Source organism: Palaemon carinicauda, chromosome 16, assembly GCF_036898095.1.
Source record: "Palaemon carinicauda isolate YSFRI2023 chromosome 16, ASM3689809v2, whole genome shotgun sequence".
Taxonomy (NCBI): domain Eukaryota; kingdom Metazoa; phylum Arthropoda; class Malacostraca; order Decapoda; family Palaemonidae; genus Palaemon; species Palaemon carinicauda.
The window spans coordinates 1,311,741-1,326,276 of record NC_090740.1 but is presented as its reverse complement, the minus strand read 5'-3'; the positions used below and the strand labels follow the sequence as shown (position 1 = coordinate 1,326,276).

At 40.2% G+C, this 14,536-nt stretch overlaps 2 protein-coding genes across 5 annotated transcripts in view; both read right to left on the bottom strand.

Moving 5' to 3' along the window:
- The window catches only part of LOC137655613 (serine-rich adhesin for platelets-like), a 488,048-nt gene that overhangs the window by 421,799 nt on the left and 51,713 nt on the right, over positions 1-14,536 (bottom strand). The window lies entirely within an intron of this gene.
- The window catches only part of LOC137655606 (inositol monophosphatase 1-like), a 41,422-nt gene that overhangs the window by 10,107 nt on the left and 16,779 nt on the right, over positions 1-14,536 (bottom strand). For 2 of the 3 annotated variants that reach the window (XR_011046838.1, XM_068389509.1), the window contains one exon: positions 10,611-10,762. The exons of the other annotated variant lie outside the window; for it this stretch is intronic. Coding sequence is in view for 1 of the 2 variants with exons in the window: in XM_068389509.1 (XP_068245610.1) it covers positions 10,611-10,762 (152 nt within the window). In the remaining variant the exon portion in view is untranslated. The remainder of the gene's footprint in view (positions 1-10,610; positions 10,763-14,536) is intronic. 3 annotated transcript variants of the gene reach the window in all.

Genomic DNA, 14,536 nt, shown 5'->3' with positions numbered 1-14,536 from the left:
CGTGACACCGTGAAAATTCTCTCTCTATCGTAACGATAGAGCGCAAGTTGAACGTTCTGTTCAACTTTGAAAACAGTACGAGACTATCAAAGAAATTCTTTCAAAAACATTAAAATAGCATAATATGTTAACAGGTAAAACCGAAATGACGGGCTCAATGTTAATTAACTTCGGTACCAAGAAAAGACCGCCTACTATTAGGAAAGGTCGAATATAAACAAATATAAAAATTAATTTTAATAAGTTTATAATAAAAGGAAGTTAATCGAAGAGGCCTATAAAAGGCGGAGAGATATAAAATAAATCTATAACTTTTGTTAAGCAAAATTAAGAAAGAGAGTCTATACTCTCTTAGACACCAACACTTCCGTCTAAGGGAAGGGTCGGCCATTTAAAAGTGAAAGAGAGTTCATACTCTCTTCGTCACCATAATTAATCAAATTAATTCCAAAAGCTAGCTAAGCTAATGATAAAACTTCCTGAATAGCGAAAGCTAAACTCTAGAGCAAATACATCACCAAATCGTGAGCAAAAACTCCAGAATCAACAGCGTATCCATGTAGGTCTAGCCGGAGGCACGACAGAGGAAAAATTGAGGTGGTGTCAACAAGAAGTACTGCAGTACCTGGCCACAGGTGGCGCTGGTGAGTACACCCCCCTCTTGTATAGCGATCGCTGGCGTATCCCTTCCGTAGAATTCTGTCGGGCAACGGAGTTGACAGCTACATGATTATCGGGTAAGATTAATATTGAAAATTGATTTTTCTTAGCTTCAGTTTAAAGCTAAAAGTAGGTTACGGGCTATCACAGTTCCATCATAGGAGAGCATTGTTTTAGCTTTTAATAATTAATGATTATTTCAAGAGTGAATAGGTTACCGTGTACCTATCTCATTCCTCCTCTTATGAAGGATTTCAGAAATGACGGTGATGAGAATATTCTGAGACCAGTTAGAGAATCAAAATTATACATAAAAGAGGTCTAAACATATCAGCGTTGGTAAAGACTATTCTATGTTGTGTGTAAACCTGCAGGATTTTTCTTAAAATGCTTTCATACATTTAGAAGAACCTTATTATAGATGGATGTTCTTAACCCTTTTACCCCCAGGCTCTTTGGAAATTTCCAACCCTTAACCCCCAGGGGGTTATTTTTTCCCCAGCACATTTTGCAGTATATTTTCTTAAATTGCTCTAACAGCATTAATTTTTGTCATAGAGAGGTCAAGTTGGTCTCATTCTCTTGGAAAATGCCTGAAGTTTCTCAAAAAAATTATCAAAAATTTGAAAAAAAAATTTTTTTATAGCATTTTTTTGCAAGGACGTACCAGTACGTCCATGGGGGTAAAGGGATGAGTTTTGCGAAACATACCAGTACGTCCTTTGGGGGTAAAAGGGTTAAAAAGTTAAAAGAAACTTGTATGCAAAATCTAAAAGAGAAAGGTCATGATATTAGAGCAGTGGCTACTACTTTGAATTATACCAGAAATTTATCCTTGAAGAGAGTTTTAAATGTATCCAAGTGGGCAAGTGGGCGTTGCGCTTCAGCATTTGCTAATAATTATTTGAGAAAATTTACGTTTAATTTTGATGAATGTTGGACCTTTGGTTCAGTGGATAGCTATATGGAAGTGAACAATTTATACTGTATTTCTCAAATTAATATTTCAAGTTAGGTACAAATTTAATCTTGGAGATATAGGAGTTAGCTTAGACCATCTATCAATTTCTGTCCTCATTTGAGATTTTTTTGGGAAGTTGTTTTTACCCTAATTTGGTTGATACCAAATTTATGTCAAGGTAAGATTACTTTAGAAAAGTTTGGTTTTATATACTGTAATTGACTTGTGTTAAAATGGGTTTATTTTCCCAGAGTACCGCTTTCCCTTCTTCCTTGTCAACATAGTTTTCAGTCTATGAATCTTCCAACTAGGGTTGTAGCTTAGCTTCTAATAATAATAATAATAATTTGTTAACCCTTTTACCCCCAAAGGACGTACTGGTACATTTCACAAAAGACATCCCTTCACCCCCATGGACGTACCGGTACGTCCTTGCAAAAAAATGCTATAATTTTTTTTTTTCATATTTTTGATGATTTTTGAGAAAATTCAGGCATTTTCCAAGAGAATGAGACCAACCTGACCTCTCTATGACAAAAATTAAGGCTGATAGAGCAATTTCAAAAAAATATACTGCAAAATGTGCTGGAAAAAAAATAACCCCTTGGGGGTTAAGGGTTGGAAATTTCCAAATAGCCTGGGGGTAAAAGGGTTAATACGAGACACTCTTTACCTTGTCTTGGAAAGTAAACTAGGACACCCTAAGATGTTTGCAAGGTTCAAGATCAACCCTAAGTACTGTACATAACTATTGGGCAGTCTAACCCATGTGCAATGAAGCTAGAGAATTTGGATGAGAATAAAGACTCAACATCCAAGAAACAATGACTCTACATACACCTCTGGCATTGCTGCAAAGGGATTGAAGGTACGTGTGAGGATTAAGGGCGATTAGAATTTACCGTATGAACAATAAATCAATTTGTCTTCTGAAGTTAAAACCAGAACACGCCTGACTCAACCTAAGTGGTTATTGAGGTCATATCGCTACCTCATTGCAAGAGGGTCGTAACTCCAAATTAGCTAATTTTGAGTTATATGGTGTACAAGATTACCGAATTGATTCTGCATCTTTTGGTAAAAGAGTCGTAAATCTAGGTGAATTAGCGGCCGAGAGATGGCACTAAGAAGATTGTGAAACATGATCAAATTCATAGGACTTAGCAACTTTCAAATGCGTCTCCTGAAAAATCAGGAATTTGGAGTTACGACCCTCTTGCAATGAGGTAGCGATATGCTGTCATTCAAGGCATGCTCTCCCCTTTCTCTTTGAAGGATAAAAACCATCCTGATTACCAGCAACACATCAATACAAATGGTGACCTGTACAGTGGACAATATACTACATACAACTGTTAAACAAAAAATCAAACCAAAATCAAAAATTTTAAGTAATTTTTATTTTTCCTAACATACTTACCGAGAACTACTTTCATAGGGTCGCGACGTGTAAACATGTCGCCCTCGTTCTCTATCGATCCTTTGTGTGCGTTCTAAGTGTCCCACGTGTTCCCCGCGTGGTAACTTGTGTTTTCCTGTGTACTTTTCCTGGGTGTTCCTGTGTGTTCACCTTCCACCCGTGTGCTTACCCAGTGTTTTGTGGGACACTTAGAACGCACACAAAGGATCGATAGAGAACGAGGGCGACGTGTTTACACGTCGCGACCCTAAGAAAGTAGTTCGAGGTAAGTATTCGTGTTGGAACAAATGTTAATTACACTGTACTGATTAAAATTATTACAGAAGGAAATTAAAAACTACTTCCTATAAAACGTTAAAAATTAACGCGAAAACGGCAGAGGTAGTAAAGTACCCGAAATAATACTGTACCTGGAAAAATAAATTTGTTATCGGTGAAAAAATAAGCCACACCGTATTCACTGTATAGAGACTTTTTCATTCATTAATCTGAAACTATTAATGTGGCTAATTAGGTCATATACTATTGATGAGGCAGGTTAGATATTAAAATGTTATTTTCATTAGTAAAATAAATTTTTGAATATACTTACCCGATGATCATGTAGCTGTCAACTCTGTTGCCCGACAGAAATCTACGGTCGGGATACGCCAGCGATCGCTATACAGGTGGGGGTGTACACAACAGCGCCATCTGTGAGCAGGTACTCAAGTACTTCTTGTCAACAAGAACTCAATTTTCTCCTCGGTCCACTGGTTCTCTATGGGGAGGAAGGGCGGGTCCTTAAATTCATGATCATCGGGTAAGTATATTCAAAAATTTATTTTACTAATGAAAATAACATTTTTCAATATTAATCTTACCCGATGATCATGTAGCTGATTCACACCCAGGGTGGTGGGTGGAGACCAGCATACATGTTAACAAAGAAGCTAAGTATCCCGTATCTTATTTTAGCCGTTATTCAAAAATAACAAACATAAAATAAATAAGTACCTGGTAAGGAAGTCGACTTGAACCATTACTCTGCCTTTTTAAGTACGTCTTCCTTACTGAGCCTAGCGATCCTCTTAGGATGCTGAGTGACTCCTAGGTGCTGAAGTATTAAGGGCTGCAACCCATACTAAAGGACCTCATCACAACCTCTAATCTAGGCGCTTCTCAAGAAAGAATTTGACCACCCGCCAAATCAACCAGGATGCGGAAGGCTTCTTAGCCTTCCGGACAACCCAGAAATATTTCAAGAGAAAGATTAAAAAGGTTCTGGAATTAGGGAATTGTAGTGGTGGAGCCCCCACCACTACTGCACTCGTTGCTACGAATGGTCCCAGAGTGTAGCAGTTCTCGTAAAGAGACTGGACATCCTTAAGATAAAAGACGCGAACACTGATAGCTTTTCCAAATGGTTGCGTTGAAAATATTTTGCAGAGATCTATTTTATTAAAAGGTCACGGAAGTTGTGATAGCTCTAACTTCGTGTGACCTTACCTTCAGCCAAGCTTGGTCTTCCTCATTCAGAAGGGAATGAGCTTCTCGTATTAACAGTCTGAAAATAATAGGATAAAGAATTCTCTGACATAGGCAAAGATGAATTCTTAACTGAACACCATAAAGCTTCAGACGGGCCTCATAAAGGTTTTTAAAATAGAACTTAAGAGCTCTACAGGACATAATACTCTTTCTAGTTCCTTTCCAACCATATCGATAAGTTTGGAATAACGAACGATATTGGTCAAGGCCGAGAAGGCAGCTCGTGTATGGCTAGAAAACCAAGATGTAGAACATGTAGCCGTTTCGGATGAAAATCCGATGTTCTTGCTGAAGGCATGAATCTCACAGACTCTTTTAGCCGGTAAAGCATATCAGGAAAAGAGTCTTAAAGGTGAGATCTTTCAGGGAGGCTGATTGAAGTGGTTCGACCCTGTCTAACATAAGGAATCTTAGAACCACGTCTAAATTCCAACCAGGTGTAACCAAACGACGCTCCTTCGTGGTCTCAAAAGACTTAAGGAGGTCCTGTAGATCTTTATTGTTAAAAAGATCTAAGCCTCTGTGACGGAAGACTGATGCCAACATGCTTCTGTAACCCTTGAAAGTGGGAGCTGAAAGAGATCGCTCTTTTCTTAGATATAAGAGGAAGTCAGCTATTTGAGTTACAGAGGTACTGGTCGAGGATACGGATACTGACTTGCACCAGTTTAGGAAGATTCCCCACTTCGATTGGTAGACTCTAAGGGTGGATGTTCTCCTTGCTCTAACAATCGCTCTGGTTGCCTCCTTCGAAAAACCTCTAGTTCTCGAGAGTCTTTCGATACTCTGAAGGCAGTGAGACGAAGAGCGTGGAGGCCTTGGAGTACCTTCTTACGCGTGGCAGACGTAGCAGGTCCACCCTTAGGGGAAGAGTTCTGGGAACGTCTACTAGCCATCGAAGTACCTCGGTAAGTTATTCTCTCGCGGGCCAGAGGGAAGCAACTAGTGTCAACTTTGTCCCAACGTGAGAGGCGAACTTCTGCAGTACCTTGTTGACAATCTAGAACGGAGGGAATGCATATAGATCTAGATGAGACCAATCTAGTATAAAGGCATCTAAAAGAACTACTGCTGGGTCCGGGATAGGTGAGCAAAGTATAGAGAGCCTCTTGGACATCGAGGTTGCGAAGAGATCTATGGTTGGCTGGCCCCAGGTGACCCAAAGTCTCTTGCATACATCCTTGTGGAGGGTCCAATATGTTGGAATTATTGTCCCTTCCTACTGAGACAATCTGCTAAGACATTCAAGTTGCCTTGGAAGAAACTTGTTACTAGCGAAAAGTCTAGACCTGTTGAACAGGAGAGGAGGTCACTTGCGAACTCGTACCATGTCAGAGAGTAGGTCCCTCCTTGCTAGGAGATGTACATCAAAGCAGGGAGTTGTCCGTGTTCACCTCCACTACTTTGCCTTGAAGGAGAGACCTGAAGCTTTTCCAGGTCAGACGTACTGCCAGAAGCTTCTTGCAGGTGAAATGCATTGTCCTTTGACTCGAGTTCCATAATCCCGAGCATTCCCTACCGCCTAAGGTCGCACCCCAGCCTACGTCCGATGCGTCTGAGAAGAGAACGTGGTTGGGAGTCTGAACAGTCAGGGGAAAACCCTATTAAAGGTTGATAAAGTCCTTTCATCAAGTCAGACCAGACTTATCTTCCGGAAACCGGGATCGAGACCGCTTCTAGCGTCTTGTCCTTTTCCAGTGAAGAGCTAGATGAAACCGAAGAGGACGGAGGTGTAGTCTTCCAAGTGACACCAATTGAACCACGGATGACAGTGTCCTAACCAGACTCATCCACAGCCTGACAGGGCCGTGTTCCTTCTTCAGCATCTTCTGGATGGATAGCAGGGCTGGGGGTTGATCGTCTTGTTCAGCCATGTCCTCATCAGAGGGTTCCTCATCCGAAACTGATGAGGAAACGGCAACGGAGTGGGCAACGTCTGACTCGCTGAATCCGGTCGCACTGGTGGATGCGTGACGGAGCCGAACACAAGATCATGGTACTGCTACACAGTCTGTGAACTGTCAACCATGGGGAAGCGAGGAAGTACAGCGACAACCCGAAACTGTCTAGACTGTCTGGGTTGTGCAGACAACCCCTTAACGGGTTGCTGAGGTTGCCGCACTGCGTCACAACAAGTCACCTCTGCAGGTTGTTGAACGTCTTCCCAGTGACACACTGAACGTCCACAACCACCTCCGAGAGTCGCTTAACGTCAACGTGCGACTGGCAATCGACACTGGGTCGCACCGGTGGAGGAACCATCTCAACTGGCGGACGTGAGTAGGATACCTCAGCGTCAACAGGGCGAACAACCAACCGGTAGGAAGGTTGTTGGCAAGAAGGTTCTTCTCCGTAAAAAATCCTCTATCAAGGACTAAGCTTGGACTGCATGTCTTGCAACAAAGCCCAAGGTCTATGGGAGCAGGTGTGGCAACAGACGGGGTTAGCGACTGAAGCGGAACCATTTACCCTCCCTGGAAGCATGTTATGCTTTAATTAAAGTCCATAGGAGGCTAAGCAGCTTAAGGCTCCTCTCCAAATGACAGAGTCCTCAAGGGAATATCAGAAGGAGGGAGAACAGCATTTTCTCATCTACAGGAACCATGTCCGAGAAAAGCTAGGTTATCTCAGTGAGGGTTTCACTGGTGCATAAGCAGCAGACCAGAAGGCAACGTTATGAAACTGCTTGACAGTCTGTGAACTGTCAAAAACTGAACTGTCAACCCCAACAGGTGCGTGAGGACATACAGCACTGGTGTATTAGTAGCACACCAGAAGGCAACGTCATGTAACTGTTTGACAGTCTGTGAGTTGGCAACAACCAAAGCTGTGTGGGGAAGCCTCAACTCCTGACTGACAAGTTTGCTGCGGGCGAGTGGCGGTAACCACAGAGTGTTGCGGAGGCTGACACACCGTGTCAAAACACGGCAGCTTGTGGTAGCTCACGCACGGCAACGGAGTGCTCCGTGTGTCTGTGGGAGTCAGCATGCGTGGAGGAGCTCTCACAACAAGAGTGAGGGAGCAGGCAGTCATGCCGGGTGCACAACCGTGGCAGGCTGTAGGCCAAGGGGTGCATAGTCAACCTTCTCCGCAGTCGGAGTGTGGGAGCTGGCAACAACAAAAGCAGAGTGCTGGTGCGTGGGAGGGGCTGCGGTGGGTTGAGGAGCATGCGGTATGGTATGCTGAGCATGCTGTAAGGTATGCGGCTCATGCTGCATGGTATGCGGAGCATGCTGTAAGGTATGCAGAGCATGCTGTAAGGTATGCAGAGCATGCTGTAAGGTATGCAGAGCATGCTGTAAGGTATGCAGAGCATGCTGCATGGGCTGCGGAGAAAGCCGCATAGTGCTGGAACCCGGCAGCTCTACAGAACCTTCCCACTGCTGATGCGGTAGCTCACGCATGTTAGCAGATGGTGCAGCAAGAACATGCGTCTGGCAGGGTGGACTGCGCATCGGTGGTGGAGCTCTCACGGGTGGAGGGTGGGAGCAGGCAGCCGCAGTATCTGCTGAGCGCACAACCTCGGCAGGTTGTAGGTTAACAGGTGCATTGTCAACCTTCCAGCACGATACTCCTGCATGAAGGAGCAAGCTGAGACTGTATAGTCTGCAGCATGGACCACTAGGGTCTATGAAAGACAACAACAAACGGAGCTACCGTCCGTTGTGACTGAGGGTCTAAAACAGCTGGTGCGGCAACAGACGGAGTTACTGCCTGTTGCGGAACCACCTTACCTCTCTTGGGAGGTGTGCAGTTGTCGTACTGCAGCGAGTCCGAACTGACCCAGTGGCTACACCTAGGCCGTTGGACTTGCGCGGAAGGGACCGACTTGCACTTAAAAGCTGCAAGATTTGGTCCATGGTTTCTGCGAGAAACCTCTTCCGCAGACGAGGAATAAATGGGCTCTCTCGTCTTTGTGTGGGTGGGGTGATCACGTCGGCAACGTGTGTAGATACACCCGAAAACACGGAGGGAAACGTTTGTTCGTCGATCAAGACCTGTGGAACCCATAAGTCCTTCGACATTACTTCTCCCCTGGGCTTGGGAGCTTGTAAGAGGTATCGGACTAGGTGAACAACTGGCACGAACAAACGAACCCTCGAACGTAACACTGTAACACTTTGCGCATATCACTTTATCACTTTTGATTTTCTGTTTGCACTTATTACACTGAACTCGAAACTTTAAGTGGTTTGTACCTGAAACACGCAATCCTATCCTTCATTAAAAGGTAGTAATTGCGAAAACAGTATTACAATGTAACAGAAAAACATAATGAAAGATAAAGAATTCAGTGGCTGAAAAAGAGACTAAACACTAGATCAAATAAACTACATTCAAAATCTCTCACCGCATAAAGCCTGGGAACAAGAATAAAACTCTAGAAACGTTTTACCTTCTTCCCCTATAGCGACTAGGGAGAAGAGCAAAAAAATGAGAACAACGTTACCCGCTTGAACGAAACGTTTATCCTCCTCTCTCTCCCTCCGTCTCTATCTCTCTCTCTCTCTCTCTAGACTTAGAACCTGAGAGATGAGCCCAATTATATATGTCGTTAAAACATATTATTTGTTAAAGGAAAAAAACTGAAAGGTTTCCCAAATAAAAAGTTCCTTTATTAGAATTAAAACCATTTAAGCTAAGAAAGAATGAACGAAACGCTAGAATCGGTTTACTCTTACTGCAACGTGAAACCGTGAATACTCTCTCTCTATCGTAACGATAGAGCGCAAGTTGAACGTTCTGAACGTCAACAACTGCGGAGACTAAACAAAACGTTAGTTCAACTTTGAAAACAGTACGAGACTATCAAAGAAATTCTTTCAAAAACATTAAAATTAAAATAGCATAAATTCTTAACAGGAAAAACGATATGACGGGCTCAATGTTAATTAACTTCGGTTCCAAGTAAGGACCGCCTACTATTAGGAAAGGTCGCATATAAACAAACATAAAAATTAATTTTATAAGTTTATAATAAATGGAAAGATAATCGAAGAGGCCTATAAATGGCGGAGAGATATAAAATAAATCTATAACTTTGTTAAAGTGAAAGAGAGTCTATACTCTCTTCGACACCAACACTTCCGTCTAAGGGAAGAGTCGGCCATTTAAAAGTGAAAGAGAGTCCATACGCTCTTCGTCACCATAATTAAATCAAATTAATTCCAAAAGCTTGCTAAGCTAATGATAAAGCTTCCTGAATAGCGAAGGCTAAACTCTAGAGCAAATACATCACCAAATCGTGAACAATAACTCCAGAATCAACAGCGTATCCAAGTAGGTCTAGCCGGTGGCACGACAGAGGAAAAATTGAGTTCTTGTTGACAAGAAGTACTTGAGTACCTGCTCACAGATGGCGCTGTTGTGTACACCCCCCCCTGTATAGCGATCGCTGGCGTATCCCGACCGTAGATTTCTGTCGGGCAACAGAGTTGACAGCTACATGATCATCGGGTAAGATTAATATTGAAAAAGTTGGTTTGTTTGAAATCCTGAGGTACAAAAAGATAGGCATGTGTCAAAAAATAGTTAGTACAATGTATGAACTATATGCTCCCTCAATCATCCCAATTTGTAATTAAAGAGAAGGAAACTAACCCAAACCTGACTTTAAATCAATGAATATGATGTTAGCCACCACTTCCTCTGTAAACTCTTTTATTAACCCTTTTACCCCCAAAGGACGTACTGGTACGTTTCACAAAACCCATCCCTTTACCCCCATGGACGTACCGGTACGTCCTTGCAAAAAAATGCTATAAATTTTTTTTTTTCATATTTTTGATACTTTTTTGAGAAAATTCAGGCATTTTCCAAGAGATTTAGACCAACCTGACCTCTCTGACAAAAATTAAGGCTGCTAGAGCAATTTAAAAATAATATACTGCAAAATGTGCTGGGAAAAAAAATAACCCCCTGGGGGTTAAGGGTTGGAAATTTCCAAAGAGCCTGGGGGTAAAAGGGTTAATTAAGTGAACTACGATCTTACACAAACTAAGATACAGTACTGTATTGATATTAGTCAGGTGAACCTACCCTCGGTGTCAATAATGACTCCCCCTGCCTCTTTCACCACCAAATAAGCCGCTGCCGTATCCCATGCATGAATCCCAAATTCATAGTAGGCATCGCCACCTCCCGTGGCTACATAACACATGTTCAGTGCACACGATCCCACGGCACGTAATCTATAGAAAAACAAGCAACGGAAAAAAGTACAAAAACCTTGCAATGTGGGCAGTGCTTAATGTTGCATGCTGTAGCAATCCCTTACCATAACTTACAGAAACAAGGTGGGTGATTCATAAAATACACATATTACTAAAAATGATGTAATCTCTGTGAAGTGCATCGTGCGCTGTTAGGAACGCACCTAAAGTTTCTAATATAGACACAAACATTTCAAAATTAGGTAGCAGCTTTTGTAGTGTAAAAAAGGATGAGGGAAAATACAAAGTTCATTCTGACATGGAACAAGGAGAAATCTCGATCATAATTTGCAGCACCGTCACCTTTTCAATGAAATATAATAATACAATATTCAGTTCTGTGGTATAAAACTAGAATCCATCTGCAAAACTTTACTTTTAACACAATCATTAAATGCAAAAGGGCTCGGGAAAAAAGGAGAAATCTTTCTGAGCACAAAAGCAATTTAGAAAATGTTGAGATTTTCAAAAAATTTTGAATGCTTCCTAATATATAAACTTTAAGTTTGCATATCCTAAAATTCCAAAAACCATTTATTTAACTTAGTCACTGCAATCTCAAAAAACTACATTGATTATGGTGACACTCTGCTGAATAGCTTCAGTGTGACCACAAGAGATATATTGGTAAGTAAACAGGATAGTACTCTTCATAATATAGTTTTGGATGTAAGAAGGATTTTAATTATACAAAAGAAAAACTAAATATATTAAAGTTATTAGTATTATCACAAGCCAAGATGCAATCTTAACCTAAAAAGCAGAGTGCTATAAACCAAAAGGTCCTAATTAGGGAAAGCCGCCCAGTTATGAAATGGAAAGGAGTAAAGAACTATAGAAGAGAAATACAAAAAACTAAACCAAGTTAAGATCAACAATGAAGTAAAATAAGATGAATAAATTATGAAAAGATTTATGTTCACTGATTCAACAAGAAATAATTGCAAAGACTTTAGCCTTGCAAATACCACTGATTTAAATAATGCTAAAGGAAATTTAAATAAAAGTGTATTTGTTGCAGTAATGGTGTATAGGCTGAGGCTTGGATAATCTAGATGGCCCAGGATAGTAAAATTAAAGTAGTATCCTTTTGTCCTGGGATGGTTTCAATGCAACCCTTTTTCTAGGGAAGTTTACAGAGCTATTTTCAATGCTACCTCTTACAGAAAAGACTGCAAACCTGCTGCTTTATAAAGAATGGTTTCAAACTTCCATCTTTCACGTGAAAGTTTCGAGGCAGTTTTTTAACAAGGGATTGCTTTAAACTCTGTATTTTTCCTAGCCACACAAACCTGAGTCCTATAATTAGGGAGACTGATTCAGCACGAATTGGCAAGGGTACGGGGCAAGGATCACCCATCCCCTTCTTCCAGTCGGAGAGCCTTAACTTTTGACCTTTCAGCCCAGGACTGAGAGGGGTGGTTTAAAGGTAGTTTCATTATGATTAAAATTGTGGCCAGGAAGCTGTTTACAAACAAACAAGCACACTCACAGGCAAACTAACAAACGGGTGAAAACATAACCTCCTTCCAACTTCGTTGAGGGAGGTAACAAAGGGGCACACAATCAAGACTTCTTTCTTCTAACCGAGAAACTGGGATGTTGGACAGAAACGAGATGAACTATGACGTCTAATACAGAGTCTTTAGAATTGGAGTTTAATGAAAGATTGAAAACAGCAAATCAAACAATGGGTAGGTTAAGTAAAATATGGAAATCAAATCGCCTGAAACTACATATAAAAATCAAGCTATATATCAGTTTAGTGAGATCGGTATTACTATATGGACATTACTCGTGGTATGACAATGAAACAATATCCAACAGATTTTGTAGATCTGAGAACAAAGCCCTCAGGAGAATAATGGGAGTTAAATGGTTGGACACGATTAGAAATTAAACTATAAGAGAGATTACTCGAGTGCCATATGTGGATGAGATCATGGTGAGGGGTAGATGGAGATGGCTTGGGTATGCTCTTTGCCCTCCCAAGAGAGAATAGTTCACCAAACTTTCAATTGAGCTCCACAAGGCACTAGAAGAGTTGAAACATCCAGGCCTACATGGCTGAGGACTATCAAGCCTGATGTAGATTTTGAATGGAGAAGCAATGATTTAAAAGCTCAAGATAGAGGCAACTGGTGAAATCTAACTAAGCCCCTTTGCGTCAACAGGCATGGGAGGAGATGATGAGGAAGTATAATTATTGTTGCAACATTTTACATTGCTAGTTCTTGCATTAATATTTTTTTTTTTTTCTTATTCAATTCTAATAGAGTACCCCTTTATGTAGAAATTGTGATAAAAGAAATGATAATTAGAAATTATTCTAAAATATATTCCAACAAATTTCGTTGAGTTTAAGTGGGAACTTTAAAAAAGAAAATATTTAAAATTAATTGACATATTTAGTTCTATATTCATTTGACTTTTAGGCTGATTTCTTGCAAAACTAACAAATTGAATATGGCAATAATCTTTTATTTTCTATTTATAATTTATTTATAATTTATTAATACAGCACATATGAATTAGAAATTAAAATATTATAAAATAAAGTAGTACTACCGGTATTTAAAAGACAATTTTAAATTTGTAAAAAAAAAAAAAAAAAAAAAAATTATAACATTAAGCACTATTGTTGCTGCCCTTTTTCAATTTTTTTTTTCTAATGTGAAAAGGATAATCTGCAGTAATCTATATTTCAAATTTTGAAAATGGAAAACAATATTCTTTTGCAGAATCTTTTTTCATCAAAGTTTGATTTTCTTTTATTAATACATTACAGTATAATTCATATTAATCTCTGTAATGCTCTATATTAACAAACCTACAACAGTACTAATCTTACTAAAACTTCCATGTATTTGCATATCTATTACTATTCTCATATACAAAGGATCCTCAATTTACAAACTTAACCCTTTTACCCCCAAAGGACGTACTGGTACGTTTCATAAAACCCATCCCTTTACCCCCATGGACGTACCGGTACGTCCTTGCAAAAAAATGCTATAAAAAATTCTTTTTTCATATTTTTGATAATTTTTCGAGAAAATTCAGGCATTTTCCAAGAGAATGAGACCAACCTGACTTCTCTATGACAAAAATTAAGGCTGTTAGAGCAATTTAAAAAAAACATACTGCAAAATGTGCTGGGAAAAAATAACCCCCTGAGGGCTAAGGGTTGGAAATTTCCAAAGAGCCTGGGGGTAAAAGGGCTAATTGGTTACAAGAAGCTGTTTTTAAGTCAATTTTTATTAAAATTTGGCCTAGGGTAGGCCTAACGTGAATCCCATGCCTATAATTTCCAGCTACAAAAGTCAGCAAATATTCGGGTTTCATAGGAAATAGATATCAGGTTATTACAATTGTTGTTTTTCTTACTGTATTAAATGATATAAAATTGTTTCATTACAGTATTTCTTTATCTTATCTTTGTTATTTTCAGTTGGATTTGTGTTTTGTATCTCCGGATGTATATAAGTTGCGGAATTTCAGCAACTCGCATTTTGAGCTTTTCAAGAGAACAATTACAGATATTCTGGAAAGCTCTTTGGCAACAATATATTTTGACCATCAGCCAAAAATCTATAAAAGGGATTTTGACGAAGGAAAAATCTATTTCTGGGCGAGAGACCTGTGCCGCCCAGTGAAATGCTCCTTTAGCATCATTTCTAAGGTATATAACTCCTCATTTAGCAGTTATATACCTTAGAAATGATGCTAAAGGAGCATTTCACTGGGCGGCAC